General features: G+C 42.9%; 1 protein-coding gene across 1 annotated transcript in view; it reads left to right on the top strand.

The window, feature by feature from the left end:
• Positions 1–13,590, top strand: part of MANBA (mannosidase beta) — a 62,702-nt gene that overhangs the window by 47,381 nt on the left and 1,731 nt on the right. The window contains exons 10-16 of the mRNA XM_054990433.1: positions 282–368; positions 4,353–4,520; positions 6,748–6,966; positions 8,146–8,310; positions 8,638–8,782; positions 10,575–10,717; positions 11,120–11,377. Coding sequence (XP_054846408.1) covers positions 282–368; positions 4,353–4,520; positions 6,748–6,966; positions 8,146–8,310; positions 8,638–8,782; positions 10,575–10,717; positions 11,120–11,377 — 1,185 coding nt within the window. The remainder of the gene's footprint in view (positions 1–281; positions 369–4,352; positions 4,521–6,747; positions 6,967–8,145; positions 8,311–8,637; positions 8,783–10,574; positions 10,718–11,119; positions 11,378–13,590) is intronic.

Here is a 13,590-nt window from a genome sequence, read left to right as displayed (position 1 = left end):
GCTAAAAGCTCCACATACTTGAAACCTGCTAGGCAGGCTGGAATTTGCAGCTTTTTGAAACCAGCCTGGGCTGAGAGAGAGTCACTTTGGAATTGCGGTCTTCATTGCAGTGGGGCTTGCCATTGTTAAATCAGGCCTAATTTTTATGTATTATGGGCCTTTAGAACATCTTGATTTGGGGAAATCAATGCATTAATCAAAAAGATTTATGATGCCAGATGGAAAATATGTGCACAGTGATACTGGCTGTGTGTTCACTTCTTTCTTTTTTCTCTTCCTAGATTTGGCAGGATTTTATGTTTGCTTGTGCTCTTTACCCAACTGACCAGAGCTACTTAGACTCAGTAAGAGCTGAAATTACTCATCAGGTAAGAGATTCAGTCCAGCAAGATTAAGAACTTGAATTTATACATACTTTGTCTCAACTAATGACGCTTCTCTGTTGTGTGTCATGTACTTGCAATACTTTGGTAAGAACTCCTGGATGAAAGAGGAAAAACCAAGGGAACACTGACTATCAATTTATAGTAGTTTGGGGGCTGGTCTGCACGTTCCTTTGTCCACTGGAAGGCTGTATCTGCTTGGCGACTCTTCTTGCCCCTCTTCAGCATGGCTTGCCAGATGGCCACTCCCACCCAGGATGTTCTAGGAGGTGTCTGGAAACTCCCCATCTGATGGATCCGTGTGACAAGCAGTGCTACAATAGATATCACAGTGAGCAATGAGGGACAGCCACCAGGGAACCAGATTGCCACAGGGATAAAATAATAAACTTGGAACTACTCCCCATAATACCCTTGCGGTACTGCCTCCTCCTGTACTATTTATCCCATCGGTTAAGCTCCTCCTCACAAGCCCTGTTTTCTGGGCCGTGGGCCTGCAGAGGTAAAGTGGATAGTGACTAGAAACGGGGTTAGATCCAGCCAGTTTTTCTGTTGATGAAAAAGGGAGGAAGGAGTCCCTTTGACCACCCAAAAAAGGCTGTGCTGGGGAGCCTGGGCCGACATGGACAAAAGCTGTACAGATCAGGAGTTGTGGTAGGAAGAGGAACTGGGCAAGACTGAGTGAAAAAGCTGGCTGGATCTGACCCAGGGATTTTTCAGTGGTGGCAGTTTGCCTGTGGGATGCCCTTCCCCTTGAGGCTTGCCTGGAGCCTACTCCGCTCTCTTTCAGGCACCAGGCCAGCTCTGCTATGGAAGCTCGCTGGGTGACCTTAGGTCAGTCACACCCTCTCAACCTAACGTACCTCACAGAGCTGTGAGGAGAAAATGGAGGAGAGTAGAACACTGAGAGCTGCTTGGCGTCTCGGTTCGGGCGAAAGGCAGAGTATGAATAAAGTCAGTCATTAAATAAATAAATACCATCTGCACCATGATCCTTGCTGGGCTGGAGATGAGCTCTGCTTTGTTCCGAGGCTTCTAGCTAAGGGTTTGAGCTTTTAAAATTGTTTGTACAGCCTGTTTTTAGCCTGAGAATGTTCACAGGGATCATTAGAGACTGTTAAATGTTTTATACTGTTTTTATGATCTGGCCGGTTTATTAATTTTAATAATTTCTATTCCATTTTTTTATCATGTTTTACTTTGTGATTCTCCTCAAGCAGGCCTCGGGAGAGGCGACATATACATTTTCTAAATTTATTTATTTACTCTGTCAAATTGAAAATTGGCCTTATTTATAAAGGCTGAACTCCTATGTGCCACTTAAATCTCCTTTTCTGTTCTTCGCCTTCTGTTAATGTTCACAAGGAAAATAGAAAAGGTGAGTCAGGTTTCTGATGTGAGGAAAGCAAAAATTTGTTATAATGGGCTTGTAATGGATTTCTGAATTGGTGAATGGCCATACAGGAAGGTTGATTTACAGTCACATTTCAACTTCCATGTCCTGTACAACTTGCCTGCAATTTTGTTCAAAGCGTTGGGGCTTACAATGCAGTCCTAAACAGAGTTACACCTTTCTATTCTTAGAATGGTCAAATTCTGCATACAATGGCATTGTTTCTCTAAGAGCCAAGCTACAAGAGACGAATTACACGAGGATGAGCATGTGAAGGGAGTCGCAACGTTAGCCGGGAAGCTGAGTTTGAAAAGAGATCGGAAGGCTTTGTTAATTTCTCTTCTCTACAGAACCAGGGAGATGGCTGCTCAGAGGGTTTGTTAATTTCCTCTTTGCCTCCCAAAGACTCTGTCAGTTTCACCTCCCCTTCTAGGAGGCGAAGAGGAAATAAACAAACCTGAGCAGCAATCTCCCTGGCTCTGAAGAGAGGGAGAGCCTTCCGATCTCTTTTAAAACTCAGCTTCCCGGCTAACATTGTGACTTCTTTCACGTGTTCCTCCTCGTGTAATTTGTCTCTTGTAACTTAGCTCCAAGTTCTCGTCCCCAGTTAAAGCAAAGGATAAGTTTGTGAACCTGCTTTTGTCATGTCCTTCCTCTTGACTCTCTTGTCTCTCTCCATCCTGGGAGCCAGTTTGGTGTAGTGGTTAAGAGCAGCAGGACTGTGATTTGGACAACTGGGTTTGATTCCCCACACCTCTGTTTGAAGCCAACTGGGTGGGTGTCCAAGATGTACTTATTAAGGGCACCTGACAAGTACAAGCAAGCAACCTTGAAATAATTCACTATCAAATAGTTACCATTTACTAGTTTGATGTAGCGGTTAAGAGTGGTGGGACTCTAATCTGGAGAACCGGGGTTGACTGACCTTGGGTCAGTCACAGCTCACTCAGAGCTCTCTCAGCCCCACCCACCTCACAGGGGGATTGTTGTGAGGGTAATACATTTTTTTAAACCAGTCTGGCATTAAGTTGTCCTGAAGGACGGTGTATAAATCGAATGTTGTTGTTGTTTCTCCCATTATCAAAATGTACATTGTAAATTTCCTAAGAACAGGCATCTTTCTTTAATGGTTGCTAATGTGTGAAGTGCCAAGTGTGTTGACAACAGTTCATACGTAGTTGTGCTTAATAAATATGGCAGCCAAGTGTTTGTGTATGGCTTGATCACAGCTATTGAAACTATGCTATTGTAATTAGAACTGTCAGTCTTCGACACTTCCATTATTGTCTATGGAATGTGGCCAGTTCCTTTGCTGCTTGCCTCTCTCCCTTCCAGTTTTCTCCATGCTTCCTGTTTCTAGAGTGTGCAAAGTTATGATGAATACAACCCAATGGAACTATGTTACTAGATGGCCACTGGGGTGCATGATGTTTGAAAAGCCAATGGAGGGGGGAAGATGGCCTCCACTTTACTTCTGCTGCCTCATGGACTCTAGAAGCAACACTGGTGGAAATCCCATCCAGCCAAGGGACCTGGCTCAGGAGCAAAGGGTACATGAGTATGCCAGGGATGAGTCTCGCATTTTTAGGCTTCATCCCGTGAACTGCTTTCTCAGCATCGTAGTGGTAAGGTAGCCTCATGCTTAAGGTTTGTTTTCTGAAGTAATTCCTGTAGAAGAAGGTGGAGTTCTTTCTGGGAAATGTAAAGTGAAATTCCTGAGTTCCTTTCAAGTACGGCTTATCAGAGGCAAGTTTGAATTTCCTCTTGTCTCAAAGACTTGAATGAGCAGGGACTTGCTTTTCAACTGCTGCAGTGAGAGCGCCCCCTTCTGTTTTTTCCCTCAAGGTATTGAGGTAGGAAACACAATATTATCACTGCTAGACCATTAGAGGGTTTGGTTTTTTTTACACCTAAGAACTTTAAAGCATTCATCTCAAAATTTAAAAACATCAGTTGTGTATCTCTTACAAGTGCTTTTCTTGAGGACTCACTGAATGCCCGCAGTGGGAGAGGAGTCTATATTTGAGAGGCTGCAGATACGTGATGTGTGAAATGGTGTCTGGTCTCTCGGGGATCTGTGTAGAGAAGCAAGGCAGAGTTTTGTGGCTGCAGAAAGCATGCAAAGGGTAAAGAGACAGCTTCCCCAACAGCAATGCGGTTTGTTTTGGGAGAAGAAAACTTTGCTTATCAGTCCCTTGTGTAGTAGTTTCAGCAGGTGGCTATTTTGTTAAAAGCTGAACATTTCCGCTCCCCTGATGAGACTTCGGGAGGGCAAATGCCAGTGTCTTTTATTTGCTTTAGTTAGAGGTAGTGTAAGCATTCAAAAGATGTGCCAGTACAGGAATGACCGATCCTGCCTGTTGAACAGAAGAACTGAAAGTATCTTCATAGGTACAGGTTTCTTATTCTTTGGAAAGCAGAAAAGGCTTGAAAAAACATTTAAAGTTATATTTTTCGCACCCATTGGTACAAATCATGTTATATCAGTGAGCATTTACCCACTAACGTTCTTTTTTCATCTGTATTGTTTTTATAGCAGACAAACATTTGGAAACTCTGCTCTTTTCTCCCCCTAGGTAAAACGGCTAAAATCTCACCCATCTATTATTTTATGGAGCGGAAACAATGAAAATGAAGCTGCAATTGCCAGCAACTGGTTTTCCATTCCTCAAGCAAAAATGAGCATTTATTCCAAAGATTATGTGACACTGTACGTAAAGAACATTCGAGAAGTTGTTTTTGCTGTAAGTGTTGTTTTTCAGAGGACCGAGAACTGGGCCAGTTCTCCAGCCAGGCCACCCAAGTGATTGCTGGGAGCAGTGCAAAGAAAAGGGCCCTGGAGGGGCTGGGCTTGCTATGGCCGTTGCTTCTTGGACCTAGGCAGTGGCAGCATTGGAGAAGGCAGACTTTTCTGGGGGCCGCAAAATGACTTGGAACATTTCCACAAGCAGAAGGATTTCTGCTTGCGTAGTGTGGCTTTCTCACTTCTCCGTAGCTGCTACCCAAAAATATGTCCCATTCCCAAATGCTGGAAGACAGGGAACAGCCCAGACCAATTAGGGGTGATGTCAGTAGACTTTAGCTTCTACTAAATCACTCGTTTTCCTCTTTAGTTTGAAACAAGTGGATTGTGTGCATGTGTTATTGGTGTTATCGCTCCTCTTGTGCACACAAAGATGTACTGGGCATGATCCGGAAACGCCTGTTCTTTTTGAGCATTCTTTGATGCCCTCAGATCGGTCCTGACAGTCATTTTGTCTTCTGCATTTGATCTGCACATCCACATTTATTTTTGTTTTCTGGTTAAAAGACAGTCGGTATGGAGACAGTGAGACTGGAGACTTGCCATAGTTAATGATGTTAAGGGGAAAGGCACTTCTGCAAACAGTCGAGGAACATGGTGAACATATGCCAGGAAGCAGGTCTCCCTTTAGCACCTGTGCCAACTGCTTGCACTTCCCATCTGGGGTGTTGAACTCTGTGACTGAATACTCGTGTACATGTCACAAGCACTCTTGCTGTGTAAAATGTCAACTGCCTACATGAGAAGAAATAAATGTAACCGAGAAGCTTCCAGCCTCCTTCCAGCATCCCCCAAATTGTCATCCCTGCAAGCACTGTGAAAAGGTTGTTAGGCTACCGCTCAAAGAAACAACGAATGATGATTATGGTACTCTTTTCTTATTAGTAGCTTATTCATTTCATTTATGAGAAAGATTCTGGGGAAAGTAGGGATCAAACTTGGATTTCTATCAGTGGAGGCATTCCACGATAATTTGAGCAACTCTGAACTACGCCAAACAAAAATAACATTATCAGCAAAACATCATGTTTTCCAAGTCGGATCATCAGTTCTGAAGCAGAACATTAATTCTGCTATGCATTTTTTCTGAAGTATCTCAAGAAATTAAGTGTTTATTATTATTAAAAGCTGCCAATCAGTTTCAAGTAGACACCTGTCACAAAATATTCTTCTGAAGCCTTTTTCACTATGTAATAGATACCAGTATAGCAGATTGCCGCCTTAATACAGAACCCAGCAGGCCACTTCGCCAGTTGCATTTTAAGGGCAGATCAAAATCTTCAATTTTCACACACGGGAGAGACTGGAGAGTTCCAATGGAACCATAAGATAACAGGTTAATCTAAAGCCAGACCTTGGCAGAGTTTGTATTCAGGGACTGTCACACTCCTCTGTTAACAGACAGATTGGAGGATCCTTTGCCTTTTGCTTCTGGATATAAAATTCTGTTCTCCACTTTGTCCAGAAGCCAACAAACAGCAGTCAACTGGTGTGCAGACTGGGGAGAATCAGCACAATAGCGGTGGATATGTTCACTGTGGGGGAGGAGGCGTCATAGTTTTCTAGTTACCGAACAGCATGAGTTGAGCGCTGGACAAATGTGTCATCCCTGCAGTAGATGCAACCTGGAGAGATGAAAACTGGACTCTTGGCTGGACATGTTGGGAGGGTATTGCCTTTTCCCCAGCACTCAGCGTAGCAGGCGGGAAACAATTGTGCCTTTGTTAAGCTAAAACTTCATTGCCCGGAAAGACTTTGATGGCCCTTCCACAGAATCTGTTTTACTATGCTGATAAAGGCATCTTTAAATGAAAATAAATTTGGCCATGCATAACAATTCCCTCAATCTGTAGGCAATATGGTTTTTCCCTAAGCACATCGCTTAGACCTTTTATGGTTAACCAGTAAACTCAACTAAAGCAGATTGCTTACCTTTGGGTGCTGAAATGCACAGGATTGTTCTTTCGTTGCTGAACTTGTGATTCCAGGAAATGGGCATTTAGATGTGCTTTAGCAAAGCAAAAAAAATGGGGTACAGTGTGGAAAGAAGCAATGACTCAGCAGTTCAGGGTTTGGAGTTTTGTCCTCTCAATTTCAGTTGTTCTGGCCAGATGTTTATAGAATGACTTTATCACCCTTTTTATTGGACTGCATCTCGTTAAATCCAGGAGGATAAGAGCCGTCCTTATATTCCCTCAAGCCCTACAAATGGATGGAAGACGGTTAAGGAAGGCTGGCTCTCCCATAACCCTTATGACACCCATTATGGAGATACTCATTACTACAACTACCTCAGTGACTGCTGGGATTGGACCACATACCCCAGAGCTCGATTTGCCTCAGAGTATGGCTTTCAGTCCTGGCCCTCTTTTAGCACCCTCACAAAGGTAAGGAAAAGGCTAACTTCCATCCCTTTTCCTCACTTGGAAATTCTCTTCTATCATCTGCTTTAGGCAGACATTAGAAAAAAACTAGTCTAAAGTGGCCTATTACTGTGAATTTCCCTTAGTGGCTTTTGGCTTGTATTCTTTTTCAGGCTGTCCTGCCTCATAAGCTAAAAATTAAACTATCTATTCAGCTACCAACCTATGGATGTATCTTTCAATGGTTAACAGAATTGTGGATGCCCAGAGATTTACAAGTCTGTCTGCCTGAGAAGCAAGTTCCAGATACGGATTACTCTGAGATATCAGTGCCTTGAGTAGGGATGATATATCTAACCAATGGAAACCAAAAGTGCAATTTCATGATAAGGAAGAGTTAGATTGCTTTGTAGTTGCCAGAGTCAAGAAATGGGAATTCCTGACTTCCACTCAGACATGTTCTCATCGTGAAATTGCATTTCCATTGCTCATTGTTTATTAAACTTAAACAATTCTTTTCCTTCCATGCAAGAAAATTACCCAAACCAACCAATGCTTTATTTACAGTAGTGTGCACACAAACGTGTGTGTACACACACACAAAAAGTGTTGGACTATAGCATTCCTTCTCCAGGGGCTGATACCTCAGAAGTATGTTGTCAGTTCTAAAGGAGCAGGGTTTTGAGAAGAAATGTGATATCTGAACTGGCTTTTGAAAAAGAAACCAATGTTTTGTTTTTCTCCAGTCACAACACACTTGCAGTCTTACAATTGTGTGTCTTGGTATTTTTAAAATAAATATCTTTATTAAACTTTGTTCAGTGCAAGCTTAAAAAGCAGGAAAGAGAGAACATACTCCTTCCAATCTTCTTGTATGTTTATCTTGCATTTTCCTTTGCAATATTTGACTGCCAGCTTCCAAAGTAGCTTTCAGCCATTAAGATTCCATTGGAGAAATAACTGTAACCTAAAAGATGCACATTTTTGTGCAGATTTCATTTTTCTTGCTGTCAAGCTTCCTTCAGGATCTACTTGCCTCCGAGTGTGGGGTTGAAGATTAAAGGGTAAAGAAGAGGAAATGGTGTTTGTGTGTGCTCATATGTGAGAAATAGACGTGATTCTACAAAAACATTCCAAGGTCTAGCTCATGCATTCTTTGTTTGCTGTGGTCTTCCTTTCTTCATGCGTTTTGCATTCAAACAGGTGTCGTCTGAGGAGGACTGGTCTTACACAAGCAACTTTTCCCTCCATCGACAGCATCACGCTAAGGGTAACGACGAAATGCTTCAACAGGCTGGGCTCCATTTTAAGCTGCCCCAGGGAACAAACCCGCTTGAGAACTTCAGACACACAATCTATCTCACTCAGGTAAGTATTTAGCAGAATCCTAGAGGTGAAAATGTATAGCTATAGTGTGCTGCAGAGAAGCTGCTGAAGCCCCCCCCCCACATATAAAACTAGATGTCAGAGAGAAGGGGTCTACCATAATATTTCCCTGCCATTCTAATTTTGAAAGTGCAGGATAATATTTTAAATATGAGCATTGAAATCATACAATACCCCCTGTGGGCTGAAGTGTTTGGCCCTGGAAGCATTTTGCCATGTGTCTGACTGACCCATATTCTTAAGATCTTTTGCGGTTCTAGAGTTACTTAAAAACTTAATGTTGATTGGGGGGGGGCTTTGTTGAATTAGGTTATGCAGGCTCAGTGTGTCAAGATAGAAACGGAGTTCTATCGTCGCAGCCAAAGTGAGATAATCAACGGAGAGGGCCGAACGATGGGGGCCCTCTACTGGCAACTCAATGATATCTGGCAAGGCCCTTCCTGGGCTTCTCTTGGTAAGTCTCGTTAGGCTGAAACAAAATTTGTGCTTTTTTGTGATGTGTGTGATATACATTTCTTTGCGTATGAAAATTCTTGAATGCAGCTTCGCAATTAATGTTGCAAAGCTTTTAAATGCCCACTCTAAAGCAAGGTGGGGTAATGCTTGATGTCGAAAGGAAGATTCTAACAGTTGCCTGTGGTCCGAGCTGGTCACTGGGGTGTGTCTGCAGGAGGTGTATTTCCTGAGATTTCTCTCCCCCCGCCCCCGACCCTAATGGCCTGTGCAGCTAGCATCTTGTTCTGATAGACAGCTTGCAGAAAGTAGGAGAGAACTGAAAAACGAACTTTTGATTAAATCTTAGATTTAAGCTTCCCTTTTACACAGGATGTAGTTGTTTGTTTTGGTTTGAAAAGACTCTTCCTCCCTAGAGTCATGCGTTGAAAAATTAAAGCAATACCAGTTTAACTAGGGCTTGACTCTCGTATGGGTTGTCAAGATGTTTGTGGTGAGAATGGTGGGAGGTGCGTTTCTTGATTCTCTGCTCCCCTGTTGTGCCTTAAAGGCAGCGTCTTGGGAATTGCATCCCTGCGCAGCCTGCAGTGGCTGCCTATGTTGGAAGGCAGACTTTATTGTTGTCTGGATACTCCACATTACTGTGCGGAAGTAAGAGCCCTGTAGCCAGCAGGGCCAGACCCACTGCAGGGATGTTTCGAAGCTTTGTTCCACTTTCCTTTAAGTAAAGGCCACCAGGATAGCCCAAGCAAGGCCCGTATCGTCAGATCCTGGAAACTAGGCAGGGGGTGCCTTGGATAGTAATTGGATGAGAGACCTCCAAGGAGGACCAGGGTCCCTATGCAGAGGCAGGCAGTGGCAAACCGCTTTTGAATGTCTCTGACCTTGAAAACCCCAGCAGGGCTCAGCATAAGTCAACTAGGTCTTGATGGCACTTTTCACCACCATGATTCATCCCCATGCAAGTGCTTGCTGAGACAATATATACTGTGCTAAAGCAGGGGAAAATTCTGTTCTATATGCATATATACTTATATATGACAGCCAGTGGGGTGGCTAGTGTCAGATTTGGACCTGGGGAGACCCAGGTTCGAATTCCCATGGAAGCTTGGTGGACCAGTCATTCTCTCTCAGTCTAACTATCCTTCTCTGTACTGGTCAAGTGGCTAGTTCTTGGTGGCTGACAGTACTTAACATCTGGTAGTCAGATTTCAGTGACCCATAAGAGATTCCCTCCAAAGCTACATGCTGCCCTCGGTCTGCTTAGTCATGCCATAACAACTCAAGCTTTGGGTTATGGCCTCTCTGCTGGCTGTGCATTTGAGTCCCATTAGCCTGCTCACAGTGTCTCTCCCCCCCCGCCCAAGGATGAACACTGAATTGCAATAGCAATTCTTCATCTTCCCTCGATATTACTAATGTCATCTTGACATATTTGGCTGAGGGCACACATTTTCCTTGATCGTAGAATCATAAGAGTTGGAAGGGGTCTTACAGACCATCTAGTCCAACCCCCTGCCCAGTGCAGGAAAAAGCCTAAAGCTGGGCCAATTCATCTGTTTTTGAAGCGGGCTGCTTTTCTATTCAGCTGTTGCCAAGTATGCTTTGGTAGACTCATGGAGAGAACAGCTTATATGATATGATTACTATGATATGATACAGTTACTCTGACGTCATTGGCTCTTAGCGGAGTACCCACATCATGTATTTCTTCATGTTTCTCTTATGTTGGTTACTGGACCAGTGGGGTCTTTTCGGGGTATGGCTAATATTTCCCCTTTTGAAAACCTCAGAATATGGTGGCAAATGGAAGATGCTCCATTATTTTGCTCGGCGCTTCTTTGCTCCTTTATTGCCTGTGGCACACGAAGATGAAGATGTATTCTACATATATGGGGTTTCGGATCTCCACTCGGATGCTGAGCTGACACTCAAAGTAAGTTCCATCTTTCATTGGAATAGCAGCTGGAAAGTATTTGGGAACAGGGTCTTTTTCTTTTTCCAAACTCATTCTTGTCGTTCAGATTTGCTTGCAAATGTGCCCTTCTTCACGCTGTGTTGTATTACTAGCGTGAGACGGCAAGAAAATGTAAAGCGGTAATATAGTCCCAGTTCTGTATTTAAGGTTTTGAAATTAAGGGCATATAAATTTGGCATGCTAAAGCAAAGGATGCCTGCCTTAATAAAGGGCCTGATCTTTAAAATCTTAATTTGTTTCAACTGGGGCGATTTGAGCTGGTTTAAATGAGCTGAGAATCTGAGCTCGATTGAGGCTTTGTTGTCTGATCGTCTCTTTTCATCATTTTAATTTCCTGATATTTCTCTTCTCTTTGCCCAGGTCAGCCTGCACCACTGGAATTCTATGGAGCCAGCGTGTACCATGGCTAAAGAGGGTGTGGTCATTAAAGCAGGAAGTGCCATTGCCATCTATAAAGAGCCAATTGGTGACCTTTTAAGAAGATGTGGAAACTGTACGAGGCAAAGCTGTGTCATCACCTTTTATTTTGCAGGAGAAGGCAAGCTGTCCAGCCCAAACAACTACCATTTTCTTTCCTCACTGAAGGATGCGGTGGGACTGCAGAAGCCACAGCTTACGGTAAGTATAGAATTACTTTCTGATTTGTTCCAGTAATATTTTTCCACCTTGGAAAGTCAGGCTCTTAAAAGGGCTTCATCTGTTGCCGTTGACAGAGCCACAGAGCTGGAAGATGTGCACTATGTGGCCTTCTCCTTAAATGTATTTATCTGCTTTAGTTATAGTTCGCCCTTCTCAGTGAGACTCAAGGCAGATTACCCAGTGTAAGTCAATGCAATCAATGGAGTGAAACATGTAATAAACAATGTAATAGGACTAGGATTGCAGACGTCTGAAATAAAACAGACATATTTTAAACAACGCAGGATGTAGAAAACAATGCAGTGAGAGCAGCATAGTACCTATAGCTGACAGGTAAAGCATACAGTACACACTGTTATAGTCCTCAGTGCCATTCCCTTTGTAAAAGAAACACCTCTCTGAACTGTTCCATTTTAATATGCTTGTATTTCCTTTAAAGAAATACTCTCCTGAACAATTCTGTTTTGTAGAATGTCGAAAGCATGAGCGCCTTTCTGGACTCGTCAGGCAGGCTTTTCCACAAGGTGGGGGTCTACAAGACAGAAGGCACATACATGGGTACCTTTACGCAAGGCTGTGTGTTTGGGAACAGGGTCTTTTTCTTTTTCCGAACTAATTCTTGTCATTCAGACAAGAATTCATACATTCAGTGTATGGAATTCGGTACTAGGCACAGAATTCAGCAGATCAGTTTTTTAAAACTGGTTTTTAAAAACAAGTTTTTAGTCCTTATTGCTTCTTGACATTTCAAGATAAGTAGGATTGCCAGTGGTTAGTATGTGGTTTAGGGGCCCTGCGTAGTCCCTGTTTCTGACTAGGAGAAGCAGAATAAAATATGAACTTGCACAATTTAAATAATTCATCCAGGTTTAGAATCAGACTGTTCCTAGTGCAGTATTCCACTAAAAGAAATGGTGTGAAATACGTCATCCCCATAAATACCTGGTCAGGTGTTTTTTTAATGTCCCAAGGACATTTCACAGCCTTTTAAAAACAGTTTGTTCTGTTGCCAAAGTTCGACCATTGTTATGAAAATTTCCTACCACGCTTAATGTAAACTTACAGGTGTAAGAAATAATAGCTGAAATCAGAAGAGACTGCCTTGCTGTGGGTGATGTGCATCCTTTATGTGACTTATTGCCACCTAGGCCAGTTCAGTGATTCCTTTAGTCTGCTGCCTTGACAGCCATGGGATCAGCACTGAGGGTATATAGTTGCTGATAACTCTAGAACAGTGGATCAAATCTCAGTTGTATACCAGCAACTTTGCAGGTATACAGAAATGTCAGACACTGACATTTCTGGTTTAAAAGGTTGTAGGCAGTAGGCTGGAAAGGCCTGGCAAAATACTTGGTAAGATGTGCCATCTGATTCAGGTTGTATCCGTACAACAGACTTAGATATGGTTCACACATGGAGGTGAATGAGATAACAAAGAACTGAAGTGGTAGAATGGACCGCTCCTGCTCCACTGCAGACAGCAAGAATAAGGCTACCATTTTGGTATGTTAAAAATTTCCCGCCATTAGAAAACCAGCACAGCAGGCAAGCAGAAGGGTAGATCCTTTCTCTCTGTTTTGCTAGTTTTCTGTTTGCATTGAACTTTAAAAAAAAGCACGAAGAAAAATTGAAAGCAGAACTACCTGACTGAAGTGGTACAATACTTTCTGCCACTTTATTTTCCTGCAAAATCACACAGGAGGCAAAGAATAACAAACTTTATTTCAGTAAAAGCTTTCCCAATGTCTTCTGAGGCTTCTTTTTGTATAGGGAGCGTCGACACAGGGCGGAATGTTACAAAGATCCTCGTTAAACAGGAATCAAACGAAGGAAGGCTCTGTTCGTCACAGAGGGGACATGTTCATCCACAGGCTTGTGGAGTTTCCCAGCTGCTGCTATGGCTGCAGATATAGCACATGGCAGGTTTCCCCACAGTGTTCCTGCCCCAATCTCTGGCAGCAGCCACCCCCCTCCCCTGCTCCAGCATAACAATATGTGTAACTGGATCTCTGAATTCCTAGTTTTCAGTTTTTAAAAAAGTAATCCTCTAGCCTTTCCCCTTATAACCCCACAACAAATGGTGCTGGAAACCCACCATTTAAAAAAAAAAAGAAATCTGAAGATTTAGAGAACCTGTTGCTTGTATTAATATAATGAATGCTATCTCAATATAACAATATTCTGTTGCCAAT

The sequence above is a fragment of the Eublepharis macularius genome, chromosome 10 (genome assembly GCF_028583425.1).
Source record: "Eublepharis macularius isolate TG4126 chromosome 10, MPM_Emac_v1.0, whole genome shotgun sequence".
Classification (NCBI taxonomy): domain Eukaryota; kingdom Metazoa; phylum Chordata; class Lepidosauria; order Squamata; family Eublepharidae; genus Eublepharis; species Eublepharis macularius.
This window is presented reverse-complemented; position numbering and strand designations above follow the sequence as displayed.